This window comes from Aureobasidium namibiae (assembly GCF_000721765.1).
Source record: "Aureobasidium namibiae CBS 147.97 unplaced genomic scaffold scaffold_1, whole genome shotgun sequence".
Classification (NCBI taxonomy): Eukaryota; Fungi; Ascomycota; class Dothideomycetes; order Dothideales; family Saccotheciaceae; genus Aureobasidium; species Aureobasidium namibiae.
In genome coordinates this window covers 1332107-1350185 of record NW_013581208.1, presented here as the reverse complement: position 1 = coordinate 1350185, position 18079 = coordinate 1332107, and the positions used below count along the sequence as shown (strand labels likewise).

The 18079-nt window shown below is 50.7% G+C and overlaps 4 protein-coding genes across 4 annotated transcripts; 3 read left to right on the top strand and 1 right to left on the bottom strand.

Annotated features, from left to right (window-relative positions):
- Positions 1–381: 381 nt before the first annotated feature.
- On the top strand, positions 382–1910 carry M436DRAFT_59786 (casein kinase I; the record flags this gene model as incomplete). The annotated part of the gene is made up of 4 exons (XM_013576643.1): positions 382–510; positions 566–635; positions 693–1247; positions 1300–1910. The coding sequence occupies 4 exons, from the start codon at positions 382–384 to the stop codon at positions 1908–1910; spliced, it is 1365 nt and encodes a 454-aa protein (XP_013432097.1).
- Positions 1911–7255: 5345 nt separating this feature from the next.
- M436DRAFT_68999 (RTA1-domain-containing protein) lies at positions 7256–8146 on the bottom strand (the record flags this gene model as incomplete). Its single annotated transcript, XM_013576792.1, has 1 exon — positions 7256–8146. One exon carries the CDS (start codon positions 8144–8146, stop codon positions 7256–7258), a length of 891 nt encoding a protein of 296 aa, XP_013432246.1.
- A 727-nt stretch (positions 8147–8873) lies between these two features.
- On the top strand, positions 8874–10028 carry M436DRAFT_18016 (uncharacterized protein; the record flags this gene model as incomplete). The annotated part of the gene is made up of 2 exons (XM_013576061.1): positions 8874–8936; positions 8985–10028. Coding segments are annotated over 2 exons (1107 nt in total), but the record flags the coding sequence as incomplete, so codon positions are not given.
- A 3688-nt stretch (positions 10029–13716) lies between these two features.
- M436DRAFT_9364 (uncharacterized protein) lies at positions 13717–15759 on the top strand (the record flags this gene model as incomplete). The annotated part of the gene is made up of 3 exons (XM_013576022.1): positions 13717–13958; positions 14010–14221; positions 14273–15759. Coding segments are annotated over 3 exons (1941 nt in total), but the record flags the coding sequence as incomplete, so codon positions are not given.
- Positions 15760–18079: the final 2320 nt, after the last annotated feature.

The following is an 18079-nucleotide window of genomic DNA, read 5'->3' as shown; positions in this document are numbered from 1 at the left end:
TGATTGCATTATCCATCCACACCGCATCCCCTCGCTCTGCCCGTCCGTGAGCCCTCTCTCCAAGGTCCGGTGCGCCTGTCCTCTGTTGTTACTGTCGCTGTCACCCACCCGTGTCGACCGAGTCCTGCCTGCCCGTTCCGTCGTCGTTGAAGGCTGTTGTCTCTCACCCCCGTGCCCCGTCGAACACCCAACCTCCCTCTTTTACAAAGCCTCAATCAACTCCCCGATCGACAAAACCTCCGTCGGCGTCCTTTGCGCCCGCACACGCCGCCTGCAAATATTTCTCCAGCTCCCAATCGACACGTTCACCTTCCGGCTGCCATCACCGCGAGCTCTTCCGCGACTTGACACGCCCGACACGTCCGTGACAAGACAAACAACATGTCGTCTTCATCATCCAACGTCGTCGGCGTGCATTACCGCGTCGGCAAGAAGATCGGCGAGGGTTCTTTCGGTGTCATCTTCGAGGGCACCAATCTGTTGAACAACACCCAGGTCGCCATTAAATTCGTGCGTCTCCATAACAACATGTTCCCCCTCCACCGACTAGTCCTGACCCCAATAGGAACCGCGTAAGAGCGATGCTCCCCAGCTTCGTGACGAGTACCGCACATACAAGATCCTTGTAGGATGCCGTGAGTCTTGATCCTGCTGATAGCCACTCTTTGCTCCTTTCTAACTCGTGTGTGCAGCTGGTATCCCTAACGTTTACTACTTCGGTCAGGAGGGCCTGCACAACATCCTCGTCATCGACCTGCTGGGTCCCTCTCTCGAAGACCTGTTCGATCACTGCAACCGTCGCTTCTCTACCAAGACTGTCGTCATGGTCGCCAAGCAGATGCTGTCGCGCGTGCAGACCATCCACGAGAAGAACCTGATCTACCGTGACATCAAGCCCGACAACTTCCTCATCGGCCGCCCCGGCACCAAAGCTGCCAACGTTATCCACGTCGTCGACTTCGGCATGGCCAAGCAATACCGTGACCCAAAGACAAAGCAACACATTCCCTACCGTGAGCGCAAGTCGCTCAGCGGAACCGCCCGTTACATGTCCATCAACACCCACTTGGGTCGCGAACAGAGTCGTAGAGACGATCTTGAGGCTCTGGGCCACGTCTTTATGTACTTCCTCCGTGGCGGTCTGCCTTGGCAGGGTCTGAAGGCTGCTACCAACAAGCAAAAATACGAGAAGATTGGCGAGAAGAAACAGACGACCGCTATTAAGGATCTTTGCGAGGGCTTCCCTGGTAAGCAGCGAACGACATGTCATCATCTTACTGTTGCTAACACGTTTCACAGAGGAGTTCAACAAGTATCTGTCGTACGTCCGTAACCTTGGCTTCGAGGACACACCCGATTACGACTACCTGCGCGATCTGTTTACTCAGGCACTCAAGAATAGCGGCGAGGTCGAGGACGGCGAGTACGACTGGATGAAGCTCAACAATGGTAAGGGCTGGGAGGCTATGAAGCAACACCCCAGTCAAGCACACCTGCATGCCCACCACAACAACGTCGCCAACACGTCCGCTCGCGATGTCCATGCCAACCGTGCCAGCAAAACTCCTATTCCACCAGGCCGTCTCGAACAGGAGCTCCCCAAGCCCGGCGCCGTCAGATCTCCGGCTCAAGCACAGCGCCAGTCCGGCACCAACCGCCACTACAGCCAAGATTACGCCCAGAAGAGAACCAGCCAAGGTGGTGACCTTGCTCCGCCAGAGGGGTCTACTGCTGCCCAATTCGCCAACAGCTCTGGTAACCTCCCTGGCCGTCTGCAAAACACCCAACCCGGCAGGCAAAGTACCACTCAACCCTCGGCTCAGGCACAGCGTGTTCAGCAACAACAACAACAGCCCGAGCAGAAGCCTTCAGGAATGTCAAAGTTCTTCAAGGTTCTGTGCTGCGGCTAGACGCCCAAACCCTCCGATTGATGCTTCATGTCATCTCGTCAATCCTCCTCCTTATCATCCAACACTCTCCTCCCCCAACTTCTCTTCTGTGTCTTTCGTCTCTCTACTCTCTCTGCCGCCTCTACGAATTCTACGCAGCGCTACGGGAAAGTCAAAAGAAGAGAAAGGACACTGGACAAGGATTGTCTGCACTACTCTGTCTGATTGCTATGCTCGGACGTCAAGGCTGCAGAAATAACCTTCCTTGTGTCTCTTTGCTTTACTGTTATACATTCCATACATAATACTTACACCGACCCGGGGACCTTTTTGAGCAACAAAAAATTGGGAACGTCTTTCTTCAGGGAGGGGCGCTTTCGCTCTTGTTTTCGATACTTTTGTTTTTATCAAAAAAAGAAAAGCTTGCATCCTTGCGCATTTCTTCTTCGTTTTATTGTTCGCATCCCCCAGCCGCTCACTCCCCTTTCGACCATTTTCAGCATATGCCTCCAACATTACTATTCTCAACTCTGAACGAACAGATTGGGTGGGACATGCGTGGAAGCGAAACGAAGTCGACTTTGGGTCTGAGCATCGCAGGAGTTCAAAAAACAAACCGGTTTCAACCAGTGTTAAGGAGCGGAGGAAGCGGAGGAGAAATGTAGGAAAGAACGGACAGTTTGTGTTTAGGAAATGGATCTCTATTCCCTTTTTTTGTTTTTTTTTCTTCTTGTTCGGGATGTTTTTTTTTTTTGAAGGCAAGCATTGTTTTTCCGATCCAGCTCTTTCCTTGTCGTCGTCGTCGTTGTTGTTGTTTGTTTTTCTCGGATGTGTTCTTCTTGCTACCAAAGGCAGGCGTTGGTGTAAAGAAAGGGAAAGCGATTCTTCTTTTTTTTTTCCTCTCTCTCTTTTGCTACGTTATTGTTTGCATAACTTGATCTCTTTTGTTGCTATCACTTGCTTCCTCTGTCTGGTTTTCTCCTCTGTTTGTTGTAGCGTAAAATCCTTTTTCCTCTGTATATAAGAAAAAAAAAACACCCCCTTTTCAAGTCTTTTGGTTTCGTGGTTACTGGTGCCTCTCCGCAGTGTGAACAGAACGAATTGCTTGATTGACCTTTGCAATTCCTTTGGCAAAGATCTCGCGGGGTTGTCCCTTTCTGTAGCTTGTGCCATCCATGTCCATGTCCATGTCGCAGTTGAGTTGTTGGTTCATCTTTTGTTTGATGAACCGATACTCGGCTAGCATGATTGTATTTGACTACCGTTTACATCTGTTTTGCGAGGGAAGCACATAGAAAAGGAAATCACGTATAGAAGTAAAGCAGAAGACGTCGAGTCTATCGAGAAAGGAAGGTGCGACTGATCGTAAGAGTGAATATCGAACTGTTGATTAAACATGTTTTGCTGTTGAAAAGCTTGCAATAGCTGTATATCAGGTACGCACGCTCTTGCCCGATTGGCTCATCATCTCGGGTCCCATTACAACTGCTCAAGCAAGCGGTGTTCTCCTTCGTGAGAATAAAGCGATGCTTTGTAACCCATATCGCCGTCAACGCCTGATCGAACAGAACCAATCCCTTCTTACCACAAAGCACCATCGTTGTCGAAACGAACAAGCTCCTTACCAGAGTCCTCAACATCCTTCTTAGCCTTCATGCGCATGTAGAAGATGGGACAATCTCTGCTGGAGCAAATGACCTCGTTGTGCATACTGCCTTGACACCTCTGACACTGCGTCCAGAGACGAGCAAAGCGGACTTCGAGTTCGGCAACTTTGCTCAGAGTCTTTTGATACAGCTCGCCGAGACGATCACGGTCGTTCTCGCAAACAGCGCCGTGCATCTCGTTCTTGCCGGTCAAGGGTTTCTTGCAGCCCATACATGTCTCGGTCTTCTTGGCAAACTTCATCAAGCCACCCATGGTTGGAGCAGCAACACTGATCGATCGGGTGTGCTCGCCGGTGAGAAGTTGGCCCGCCTTCTTCTCACCTAGAATGGGCTCGAAGATACGACCGAGAGGCTTGGCGAGCTGGTTGTCGAGGTAGTATCTGGTATCGATGGGCAAGTTGTTCTCCAAAACGAAGATGGGATCCTCGGACTTTTCGTAGTTCTTCGCGCCAGCAGCACCCTTGACCATGACATATGCGACACGATCACCAAGCGCGGGAGCAGAACCAGCGTCGCGCTTCTTCATGCGCTCGGCGAGCTCGACGTGAGCCTGTTTGGCAGCATAGTCGTTTTTAGTCAACGCTTTGGTGATTACCAAGTTGGACATGTCTACTTTGTTCTGCAACAGTTCGGCGATGGTTTCCTTGACGAAACTGTGGAGTGTTAGCAGAGAACCGGATTAGTAATGCTCGGTAATGACTTACTCTTGGGCACCTTGGACATCGCGGTCGATCAGCAGCATACGCAAACTAGTCTCGATGACTGTTTGTACGAGGCGACAGTTGTCTCTGCGAACGGTCTCGATACCTTTGCTGTCCATCTTGTCCCACTTGTTGGGATTTGTCCAGTACAAACCGGCGTAACGCTTCTTGTTGATCAGAAGATATGGGAAGTAGACCTTCTCGAATTCCAGCTTAATAGGCTTGATGAATCTGGAGGAGACATAGGTTGCCGCTTCTTCGCCCAACTCCATGGCTTTTGCAAGATCGGTGGGACCAAACTTGACCATGACCGAATCGGTATCACCGTAGATGACCTCGGCATCATGACTGTAGCCGTTGGCGATGGTGTATCGTTTCTGAACCTCATCTCTGGTCTTTTCAATCATCTCACGACCATAAGAAGTCGTACTTGAAGCGATGGCCAGACAGGGTAGTTTTCCAACTGTAGCACCCGTGATACCGTAGACACTGTTTGCACTGATCTTCAAGGCCAGTTGTCTACCATTCAAGACAGCTTTCTTGAATGGATCTTTCTCAACAGCCAACTCTTTTCTGGCTCGCTTTCTGGCACCCAGCAATTCTTCTAAAATCTGTGTGAGAAGACCCTTGCGCACCTTGGCTGTGCAGAACATATCGCCATTTGGTGTGACAATGTAGTCTTCGTCTTTCTTGAAATTCAACTTGTCGACGGCGTTCTTGTTCAGTAATGTTGTGTAGCACAGATTGTGGGCCTGCATGATACTTGGATACAGTGAAGCGAAATCGAGGGTGGCGATGGGCACATCGTAATAGCCTCTGGTAGGTTCAATGACTGTAGCACCTTCGTACTGTTCTTCTGTTCCTTCGCTGCGAAGGTTGGGAATGACAAGTTGCTGCTCCAAAGCTTTTCGGAAAAGTTGACTGATGAACTTCACTTGCTGGCCACGCGAGAGAAGGTAGTTGAACGGCACACCTGTGACTCTGGCCATCTCCGTGTAGTTGACGAGACACATGAGTTTTTCCATGAGACGTTGTGGAAGATAGGCATCCTTCAAACAATAAACTGCCAGTCTCCGTCGTGACTCTGGAGTGCCGTTGAAGAGCTCAGTGATCATGGTGTGATGTACGTCTTCCTTCTGCTCGTTCAGAAAGTGTGCACACACCGAGTTCAATGTGTAACTTCTGAGTTGATGGTCTCTCTGGATTAGTTGAAGAAGATCGAGCTGCAGACGGCCGTTGGTGTTGGTCGCCTTGGTGTCTCTGTTACCCATCTGCTTGCTGGAGAAGTTGGTGTCTTTGGCGACAGACTGCACATTTCGCAGCCTAGACCAGAATGGGAACTTTCCGACCTTGAGGTGCTTCGCTCTGTCCAGTAAATATGGGAAATCGAAATTCGAGATATTGTAACCAATGATGACATCTGGATCTACCTTCTCCAGGAAGTCTCGCCAGGCCATCAACATCTTGTCTTCGTCTGCGAACTCGAAGATTTGAGTGTTGACAATTAGACTGCATGTATCTAAGCAGAAGACATTGCGCACGAATGGCTTTTCTTCACCATATCTTGTGACGACGTTCGCGATCTGGATGACGGGATCCACATTGGCCTCTGGGAAGATACCCTTGCGACCAGCGCACTCGATATCGAACGACAGAGTTCTGAGAGGAGCCATCTTGGCCCAATCGCCTTCGGCAGGGTGGGCAATGAGATCTCTGTAGTGGCAGAAGGCTTCAATCTGGCAGTTAGAGTGCCTGTCGCGCGCGGGTATCAAGGTGTATTTGGATGCTGGAGTTTCGACCCAGGACATTCCCGAGACCTGGTTTTGTCAGTGATGGAAGCTTGCAGGTATATGGATGGGCAGACGTACCTTGGTATCAATCATGAAGCGAAGTACATATTGAATACTGTCAAAGGTAAGGACTCCGCCCTCGGCACCTCTCCAGAAGCCTTTGTAGTTGGCACTTCCACTCTCGATGGACGTCCTGAGCTTGTTGATGAACTTGGGATCGGTGACGGTGATTTTGAGGTATGCGCTTTTCTGGTTGCCTTGGAAGCCGTACAAGTTCTCGCGCATAACCATCTGGACTGAGTAGATGGCAGGTTGGTGCTGGGCGAGGTGGGTCTCGAGGTAAGCTTTGTAGGACTCGCAGTCAGCCGGTGCGAAGGAGTTAGGGGCAGCTACGTAAAGATAGTGCATGAAGTCGGTGACGTGTAGGAGGACTGAGTGGCCTTTCTCAGTGACACCAAACAGCTTGACACATGTCTTTCCTCCATGGAGGGTGCCTTCCTCAGCATCGATCTGCTGGAAACACAAGCTGTCCCTCATTTCGTCAAAGTCGTCCAGACTCGGTCGGGCCCATTGTTGGTCTTTCTCGGCATTGTGTTGCTTGAGGTCATCAAGATCTTGTGTCAACTTCTCGAGGACCTCCTCTTCAAACTGGCTCTTGACCTGACTGGAGCCGGGGCCGCCTGGTGTCTTGAAGTTCTTGGATTGGCCATTGAGCTTCCTGCGCTTCGAAGGGCTGTCGGTTTGGATATTCTGGCGAGACGATGGTGCATCGACAAGCACACGCTTGCTTGGCTGGACGTCTTTCACTTTCGCGGCAGGCATGTTGTTGGTTATGACTGTCGTTGTGGTGGATGGGCAGGCAAATCATGGCAGAGCGACGCGTGACGGACAACCTCCCCGCGTTCGATCAGGAAGTCGCGTTTGATCAATCTCCGCCCGATTGGGCTGATGCTGACCGATGCTGAAGTTTCCTTGATCACACCGCGCTTCACTCCAATTCCTTTTGTTTCAGACATACTGACATACATATCCTTGTCGTAAAACACTTGTGTCGATAATTCAAGTCATCCGTTTGTGCTCATGCTAAAGCTCTAGACACCGATCTAATAAAAAGAAAAAAGAACCATCACAAAAGAAATCTATCATTATTAAAGCAAGCCTGTGTCTTCTATCGCCAAGCCTACTCGACAACTCCGCTACCCTCCTCCTCACACGCTCAATCGCTGGTATGTATTTTGAGCCACGAGCTTCTCTTCCTCTGTTTGCTCAAAGGAGCGACGGTTCTTCAGCTTCTTGACAGCTCTGAGGAGTCTGCCGGGATGTACAATGACGAATGCCCACATCAGGCCCGCCATCAATGCCGAGTCGAAGATGTAGAGATATACCTCTGAATGTCCAGTCGGACCATCTGGGCCCTCGATGTATTCGGCGACGCGGAAGATATTCCTGACAAGTACCAGAACACTTGTCGCGTATAGAATGCGTAAATGCCTGATCCAATGCACGGTGTGGTGAACCGAGATGGCAGTCGGACGGGCATTTATACGTCGGTGAAAGACAAGAGCCACAATGAGGAAATACGCGAAGATGACCAGCTGGAGAACCAAGCCGATGATCGTAACCGTACGCCCAGTCTTCTGCATGGACAACGAGGTTGTACATTGCATGCCAATACCACCCATCTGAACAATAAAACAGATAATGTCGAAAATGACGAATATCTTCGACAGCCAGCGGGGACGAATTAGAGTATGGTCTTCGTCTGAGTCAAGAGCAACGATGATCCTGCCAAGTGACATGTACATCGTCGCAGCGAGGAAGATTGGTGCCGGCGTCAGCAACAAGGCCTGTAGCACATACGCCTTGAAGTTGTTTTGGTCGCTATGACCCCAGAAACGACCGTATAGGCCGCCGACTTCCATGATGCCACCAATAATCATCGGGATGAAGAAACATTGGCGTAGCTTTGGAAGATAGAATATGTGACCGACAGTCGCTACACCAAAGATTCCCATAAAGGCACCAGCAGCCGCTGCGCTGGGTTGATATGCATATAGAATAAGATTATTCGGATCGATATTGCCCGGAGCGAGAGCCATGTCTTTCGGGTGATCGAGGTTGAGCTGGGAGAAAGCAAAGTCCTAATATTTCGATGGGTCTGAAGAAATGTGGTGAAGCGCAGTTGTATGGTTGAGCCAGAGGATGATGATGAAGTGATGGTGTAGGGTCATGAGAAGGGATTTGTACTCTTAAATATGCTCCTGCATCCTCACCGTGTACCATACGGACTGGTAGCGGCTGTGCAAGCGATCATCACATTGGCGACCAATGAACAACTGAAACAGTTCTCGCGGTATGCGCAATCGCAACCAGAATAGCATGAACTGTTGTGGAAAGGCTCAAAGTGCGTATTCGAGCCCGTATGGTACAAGGGCTCTCAACAGGCACCTGAGGCTCAACGCGCGGCTGCGACTGCCGAGATTAGGACGCCCTGCCTTCGTCAGCCTCCCAGCTTGACATCATCATGTACAGATGTTTTGGAGAAAACACAGTTTCCTGATGCTTATACTTTGATCCAATCACAGCAAGAATTGCGATGCATAGTTTTCGGTATCTTAAGCCCTACTGTTACTAAGACGGGGTTCTGCTATTCTTAATCTATGCTAGAGGGGGCGGTAAAACCATGGGCGTTGCTATTACTTTCTTTGCTTGTCTCTGCCCTGATCTTCGAACGAACATTTCCTCTTCGCAAAACTTTGACCTTGGCAGGGACTGTATACACACATCCAGACATGCACAATGAGAGGCGGGCCTATTGGAGAGCGGCAAAGACGGACGCACAAGAAGAGCCGCGCGGGATGCGACAATTGTAAGAAACGGCACTATAAGGTCTCGTCACCTCGGTCGCTGCGTTGGTCATAGCTAATTGGAAGATAGTGTGACGAAGGGAAGCCTTCATGTGGTGGATGCATCAAGAGGAAAGTCGAATGCAGCTTCGCTATAGCTCAGAGCCCCGGTTCGGATGTATCTGTCAACACTAAGGTGTTCAATGCTATCTCACATAATATAACCGACCACAATGGAGACCCAGTGTCACCATTGCCTATGGCAGACTTTGAACTATATCACCAGGGCTTGACACGTACCCGGTTCACCATCACACCAGACGACACTCCGGACAAGGAAACATCCGACCTCGCTCTTCGGTTCCACTATCTGATGCACTCCCAGCTGGCCTTAGCAGCGCTACATCTCTATTCCGAGCAGCCTGACCGATTAGAGTTACTGTCTAGAGCAGCTGCTCATCAACACGCTGCGTTATCTCAAGTGCGGCCTCACATCATCGACGCGACGGCTGAACACAGTGAAGCAATTTTAGAATTCGCCGCCGCCACTTCGATATTTGCGCTTGCCGAGCCTGCTTACGACCCACGAGGTCTTGGGATAGTCCGTGATCCAGTCGATGAACTGCTCAACTCTTTTTACCTCGGCAGAGGCATCAAAACCATCCTTATGCAACGGTGGGACGTGCTTCAGCACAAGGACTCTATCAAAAAGGTTGCCGTTCTTCCAGACTACACCGCACTCAAAACTACGCTAGATGACCACTATCCTGGATACCCGATCTTAAGGGACGTCATTACTCAGAATTGTCAAGGCGATGAAGCAGCTTCTTGCTTGGAAGCTGCTCAAAACCTGTTCTGGTACATGGCCATCATGGAGACGCACCAACAAGCTGTTCCAGGACCAATGTATATCCAGATGTGGCCTTTACACGTCAGTACACTTTTTCTCAGCATGCTTGCGGACCGAATCCCGATGGCTCTCGTGGTCTTGGGCTACTATGCTGCGCTCATGAGATTAAGATCAAATACATGGTGGCTGGAAAGATGGCCCTCGGCCATCCTCCAACACGTTACCTCCATTCTGGACCCTGCACTGGCTATTCACCTTGATTGGCCCAGGCACAAGATTTTCCAATTGGATCAGGCATTCCCATCGCCTGTGGAATTGGCCGCCACCTGATGAAGTCATCGAGAGCTCTTTCTATCTCACCAGAGGCTTTGCTTTGGTATCTGAGTACCTTAGCACGTACCATTATGTTCGATACTACAGAAATAATGGCGAACAAAGGTGTCGCCCAGTCGCAGGTCAGCAGTATGCAACCAGTGCATCATTTAGTGGACACAAGCACACCCTGCCCTCGAGTCGCTCGCCGCTTGCGCTATGCAAAACTTCATAACGTGGGCTTCACGACGTTTGGGTGTTGCTGAGCGATTCATACCACCTTGTAGCCATCAAGTCGTATCACATCTCAATTGTAGGAGTGGTACCGAGTAGATCCTGTGAGATCCTCTTGCAGCTTTCGGAATATAGATGTGCTGGGGCTTTCCTGGTGATAAGGTTAACCGGATTCTAACTGGAGGAGTCCTGTGTGAGACGAGTCCATCAAATGGATGCCCCGATGGCGTAACACGATAGTTCATGCTGCACTCGTACGCTTGAAGAGCTGGCAGTCCTGGTGGTCCAAGGACGAGACAATCATTCGGACATATCCCGACAATCCCATCAGTCAATTACCATGTTGCACCGTCCACATGTCACGCAATTGAAGGCGCCGACAGCTTAACGCACATCCACAGAAGTCGACATGAACGACATATGTATCACTTTAGCGGTGAACAGGCATTAGTCGTTGAGCCGACGAGTCGCTTGACAGGCCCAGACAACTTCGCTTCGAACGGGCCGCCGGGCGTTCGAGTGTTTACACAGTGACGTAGACATGAAGGTGCCGCAAGTCGCTAATTGACCATTGTATCGCTTGGACTGTACTGGCAATTGGTTTTGTGCTTCACCATGATTTCACGATGGCCTTCTTGGCGACTTGTGGCTGGTGATCCACACGTTGTTTGGAGAGTCGGCAAGCCCTATCCGCTCTCGAGTGAACAGATCGGCCAGATGATCGGTTTCTGGAAGGCTTGGGGTACCTGGAGAGTGTACGCTCTGACGGCAAAGTCAGCCTTGAGGCTGCGTAATGGATGTATGGGTGCGACAGCAGGGTTAAATTAGAGGGACAAGATCAACGATGGCAGCCTCTCCGACATGGTCGACTGCCGGCAGGAGAATGATGGGAGAATGTTCTAGCGTCGCCTTGATCGCAAAAAGGTGGAAGTTAGTACCAAGCGTTTGGGCTTCTCTATTCGGCACATGCGTATCTTGACTTCAGCACAAGGAGTACTGGTCAGAAGCACAGCAGGCGCTATTCTAGAGCTGACAACGATTCATGTAGAAGAATACACATGAGTGAATCCTCAATTGATTGATATTTGGCATCCTACAGGTCTACAGGTCGTTGTGTCTATGACCCAGCAGCGTAGAGTCAGTAATGCGGACTCGTAACAGGTCACCAAATAAGAAAAGCTAGTGGGCTTGGTAGACCTTGTCGGAGAGCGTGGTGTTTCATCTTCCGGGGGAAAGCCAATTTTCGAGATGCGAAACCAGCTTTCGAGACGGGATGACATATCGAGACACAGCAGACGCTTGTGATTTAGCCCAGTAGCTGAATCATGCAACAAACCAGATCGAAAAGTATACCTCGAGGTACCTTTTTTGATCTTTTGAGACTTGAGAGAACATTCGAAGGTACAAGAAGCGACGCCGCGGGTAGTGAAGCAAAAATAGAAAGCCTATCAGAATCTCGTGTCCACGAATCGTCTCGAGCCAGTTCACCAATGGCAAAGACAAGCCAGCTTTTTGTATCACGATATCAATATGCAGTCAAGCATGCGAAGCTCTTGTACCACATAAGGTTGGCTTGGTATATTGGGGACTAAGTTGATATTCGGATTAATATATTGTTGCACGTAGATCCAGCGACCCTGGCGGTCAAGGATGTTATCTCGAGGGTTCAGCCGGGGACCCGGACGATAAAGCTCCGATGTCTCTGCGGCTCGCCACGCTAGTGTTTTGCCCCGACCGTTGGCATCCTCGAGCTCCCTCAGTGGGTCCGACGTTGAGGGCTCGTGCATACTGGCGGCGGGTGTTCCTGAATGGTGCCTGCGTTTTCTTCAAGGATCGTCAAGCCACGAGAACAGGGGTCAGGGGGCCAAGACAAAACACTTGCCGATCAGGTCAGCGAGCCAGTGTCCGAAAGAGCACCAACACCAGCCGGCAAAGCACGGCGCTCCATGACGTGACGTCGATTCAGTGTGCAGAGAGAAGGGGACCGCGAGGCAGAGCTAAGACGAGACTGGTGATACGGCCGATAAGCAATCGAGGCATCGATCACGATAGAGAGATAGCGAAACGTTGACGCAGCATACAAGAAGTCAGACTGACTAACTGATATGGACTGCATGTAGGCGTTGTGTCTAGACGGCTGTTGCGACGAACATGCCTGTAGATGCAGACTCAGTATGCCTGTCTGTTCTTAAGGAGGTGCTCTGGTTGTGGTCTTTTTTTGGGATACAGGCCTAGTTGTGCCGTAGACGCGGTCGAGAGCAGCCAAAGTAGAAGGAAGTGGGGTGCTGCTCGCAGACTAGTAGGGCACGGAATCGTGGGCACAAGTTGGTCGCCAAGGTAGCGAGGTGCTGCCCGAGTCGCGGAGGGGATAAGTTAACCCACGGCACGATGCATCATTGGTTGCATGCAGGGCAAGCAGTCTCGCGACGTCTGCGAATGGTATTGCGAGAAAGACGGAGGAGGATGACGGATGGCGGCGGCAACAGCAGCTATGTACAGGCGGGTGGATCGGAGGACGAGTTTGAGTGCCTGAAGCCTGCGACGCACGTTTGGCTTCGGCAGGGCAGACACACTACTCTACACTCTTGATAAGTGGCGATAGCAACAGCTGGACGCGCGGGTGTGAGAGGTCGACAACAACAGAGATCCAACGATTATGACGGCACACAAGGAGCATGACTTGCGCATCGGTCGGTCGAATGCAACAAGTCAGAAAACAGACGAGCATGCCGTGGAGGTCGCAGCCCGAAGCGGCATGGTCTTGGTGGGTCGTGCGTGCCTCGTGCGTTTCAAACGTGATTCGCGCGGTTTGGGGCCTTTTGGCGCCTGTGCTTGTGCTTGACTTTGCTCCGACTCGTCGAGGAAGCCGTCAGTCTCAAAGGGGGGAGGGCACGCTCTTTCCTCGTGTGTGTTTCGCTTGCCCAAAGCACCTTCGTCTTTATCCTCACCTTTCCCTTTGCAACATCTCGCTTTTCCCTTTCTATTGCTCCTGTGCGCTGCTCCATCACTCCCTTAACGCTGCGGCCTAATTCTCTCCTTCTTTTTGCTTCTTAGCTCTGTTGCCCGCTGCTTTGGCCAGTCTCGACAGACCGTCACTCCTTCCGGCTGTCAACTCCTTCGTCTTTCTTCCAACAACAGCCTCCTTGCTTCTTTCCTAATCCGACTCTTTGACCCTCGTGCTTGACCCTCAGCTGTTGCTCTCGGCATTGTCTCGATTGAGCACACGGATTGACACGCAGACAAAGACTTCCGAACAAGACCCAGCCTCGGCCTGAACCGCCTGCTTCTTTGACATTGCCCAGCTGCATCTGCCATTGGCGGCCTATAATCGACTCTGTCCACAAATTCATCCTTTAGCCTTATATAATCACCAACTCAATTTACCATGGACTCCAAGGACATGGGCTCAATGGACTCGACGTCGCCCGGCACTCCCTCGCCCGCGACTCCCCTGACTGCAAACGGCTCTTCCTCAAGGAGGCCGCCGCGCAAGAGCACCCTCACCCAACAACAAAAGAACCAGAAGAGACAACGCGCTACCCAGGATCAGCTCATCACTCTGGAAATAGAGTTCAACAAGAACCCCACCCCTACTGCCGCTGTCCGTGAAAGGATTGCAGACGAGATCAACATGACCGAGAGATCAGTCCAGATCTGGTTCCAGAACAGGTAAATCTTCCGCTAGAGCGACAATCCGTCCAGCGACTAACACCATAAAAGACGCGCTAAGATCAAGAACATCGCGAGAAAGAGCATCGAAAACGGCGAAGACTGCGAGAGCATCCCCGAATCAATGCGCCGCCATCTTGCCATGCAAGCACTCGAGTCTGGCAAAGGATTCTTCCCCAATCTGATGGGTCCTGGTGGCAACGGATACGCATACACTCCTGGCACCATGAGCCTCAACGCCGAAGCAGGTTCCGGAAAAGTTGGTATGTTTTAGGATCCAATCTCGTGCCCGTGGCTACCACTAACTTCTTCAGTTATCCAACACTTTGCATGCCGCTCGCTCTCGATCGGATCCTGGCGCAGAGTCGGCCAGAGTCAAATGGACCTGATCATCTTCTACTCGCCTGAAAAAGCTTGTGTCACATACTACATCAACAACGATTCAGCTGGCTACAAGATCGAATACCCATTCGCTTGGATCAAGAACATCAACCTTGTTCAAGGCGAGGTCACAACTGCCGCAGAGGGCGCTTCGCAAAGGCTAGGCGCACTGGTGGTCGAGTTGGTTCGTCCTCCTAAGTTCTACATGGACAGCTCGGGTAGCGGTGGCTTCTACGAATGTGGTGATTTCACCGAGGACCAGCAAGCTAGCAAAGTCATGGTTCACCAGCTTGGTGGCCCCTCCAAGGCTCTCAGCGGTCAATTGGCCAAGCTCGTGTCTCTGGACTCTTTCCAGAACCGTCACACTATGCTCGACCCCACACACTTTGCCATGGCTGCTGCTTCGGCTCCCGTCTCACCTGTCAACTTCAGACCTGCTAGTCAGCCCAACCACTTGGTACACCCTCATTCGGGCGTCTTCCAGGATTCTGCCATGGGTCTCATGGGTCCTCCTGCCCCTCGTGGTCACAAGAGACAACGCAGTCGTTCCGTACCTGCTGCTATTGATCTCTCCCTGCTCAGAAATAACCCTATGCCTTCATTCCTCATCCAGCACGAGTCTAACGCTCCTGCTCAGCCTCTGCAGGACAATGCCATCTTCGCTCCCCAGCCTCAACATCACCACGGATTCTCCACAGGCATGGGCCCTAACAGCCTCAGCATTGATACTTCTGCTGGTTATGGCATGGACTTCAGACAGTTTGCCGGTCCTATGTCTGCTACTACCCTTAATTCTCCTAGCGACTTCGGCACTCCTGGATTCTTCAATCCCGGTCCTACCAGTGACATGATGGCTCACTCCAACCTCAACACCCCTTACTCCGGCTCATTCCTCTCTGTTGACCCATCTGCTATGATTGGCACAAGCAACACACCAGTTTCTTGCCTTAGTGGAGGCGATCCTGTTATTGCAGATCAATCGCCGCCACTCAACGGTCTTGGCCGCAGTCAGTCAGACGACATCTTCAGCACACCCGGAGGTGACAACGGCTTGAACGACGATGCCCTTTGCCTCTCATCCGATGTGTATAACAAGTCCATTGGTATGAGCTTCCACAGCCCTCTGCCTGACGAGCACATGGGTTTCGACTCGTCACTCTCAGACGCTCACTACGACTACAACTCGCCAATTCCTGCAAACAAGATGAACCTGCCTTTCCGCATGCCCAACGAGACACCTATGCACCAACAGTCGCCTAATCTAGCGCAGATGGCCATGCATCAAGACTCTGCCATTGCCTTCCAGTCGCCTACTCACATGGGTCATGGTGACCACGGTCACAACCTTTACCAGACCCCTAAGGTCAACGGTACTGGCATGTTCCAGGACAACAAGATGTACCAATCGCCCGCTCAGATGCACGACTCAAACTTCTCGACACCCGCTCACCACCACGCGCATCTCCAAACCCATGATGTTTACCACAGCCCGAGCTTGGGTGCTAATGATCATCATAATCAACACAACGAGGAAATCGATATGTCCAGTTTCGTGCAGTACGGTACTATCGACCCCGCCAGCCTGTAAAGGCAGATGTCTCTTGAACTGCAGCCTGCTGGCGGGACTGAGCATTACACTCTGCAAGGCGCAAGAAAGGCAACAAAAGCAACAGCCACAGACCGGCTACGAACGACATGAGCGAGTGAAAAGCTCAAGGCTTTCACTACTGGTGTCTGGCCGCATAATCTTTGATTCAGTTTATCTCTTTATCTTCGCAGTTTTCTTGAGTTAGGCCATTTGGACCAGGTGGAAATATTCTTGATTTGGTCGGGGAGTTGTCCTTCATCTTTCGCTTTTCTTCGATTCTTGTTATACCCCAGATGATACTTCTTCCTTGTTCTTCTTTTCCTGTTTATTTCATGGTTTGCGTTGCTTCCAAAGCATCGCTCTTCCAAACTCAGCTTTTCCAACACTTTTTCCCACTCTATCTTCGTTTCTTTCTTTTTCAACGCATTGAATTCGATGGAATCTCGATCACACTTCTCATTCTGGTTTCTAAAGCATCGCTGGCATATCGATCTCGATCTCGACAGCTGTTGGACCGCTCGATTCGAGCGGATGGAAGCAAACGCTCGCCGCGCCCCTTGAAAGGGGGCGGAAGAAGACGTTATGCACATCCGTTACGACACTCGGGTGGCCTTGGTTTTCGAGGTTGAGAATCCCGATGACGCTTCTTTCTTCTATTTGTTTCTTTGTTTTGTTTCCTTGTTTATCTTTTTCCTTTGTTTGAGTGTTGCCGGATAGGGAAGAGGTGGTCTAGCCAAGTCGGCGATTTTCTTGGTCAGGCGTTCTCATGTACTCGTAGTCTTTCTAGCAAACACCCAGAGATATTGGACCCTCTCCTCCACGGTAAAGGCTGGGTCCCTCCGTAGAGTCGAGGTGTTGTCAATAATCCCAGAAGTCTCAAAACATTTGTTCAATCGTAGAGCCATGCCCTCGGTTCTTCCTCAATAGTGTCTTCGCCGCGGTTCTCGCTCTCGCGTTTACCAAGGCGGTCCTCGGATGTCCATTGCGAGAAAGGGGGAGCAGTCTCTATAAACGGGTTTGCGGGTAAGGTGGGCTCTGTGCGCGATTCCGATCCCGTGGTAGGGTGGAGTTTCAGGGGTATAACGGGTGTGCGTGCGAAAAAGAATGGATGGAGCATAAACCGTCTACCGGCATTTCTGTGGCTTTTTGAGTCTTTTGACACTAGTCTGATTAAGAACCGTGGATCTGGATTTGATAAAGTGTGCATCTTTCATCGGAGTGCATGGTTTTGGGAGGTTGGGAAGTGTGCATGATAGACGGTCGTTGGACTATGGCACGGGATGAGGTACATTGAAGAGGTATCTTTGTCTTTTGTTCGTTGATGGTAGATACAGAGGATTTGTGAGCGTCACCTTGAGGTCTGGTCGTACTTGCCCGGCTTGATTGTAGTTCTGTTCAACTTGTCTCTCCGTTTCATGTTGGATCAAATAGGCTTACTACAGCATATTTCTCTAGTCAAACAATTATTGCTCTCCTACATATGTTCCTCTGATGTCGAAGCAGAAGACTCTCATGTATAGATGAGCCGTGGGTAAACAGTGTTAGTGTTGATTGTATTTGTTTTGACCCTTGCTGGTCTCAGCGGCCAGATGTCCTTGCGATTAATCTGGAATCTCATACATGTCGAACAAAAGCGGCGATGAGCTCTTAGGTTAGGGTATGGATGTGTCTCGAAGAAACGGAGCAATGTGGCTGATATCACCATGTCCGTTGGAACATATAATATGAATGCCGAATGCGACGCGATGTTGTAGAGAATGCAAGTAGGATTTGCGTGTGCTGTCTGTTTCCTCTCTGCTACACAAATCTTAGTCGTTTCTATGTTACCGATGACGAGGCTGCTGATGTGGTTTTTTGATGTCTAACAGGCACTACGTCCATGGCCATATGCATACGCAGAAACGGGGTAGGTTTCTCCCTTTCGTTGCCAATCGCAGGCTGACATCATAAAACATCAATATACCATCAATAATGTGCCTCTGTGGAGTTCCTAATACGCCTTACAGTTCAGGTCCCCACCCGTAGTGCATGGCAGACCAAAAGAAATACACATTCCCATGACAGTACACTCATGTTCGGCTTTCTCCGAGGAACCGATGATGTGAGTAGACAGCTAGATCACAAGGACGACAGAGAAGAACATCAATATGCT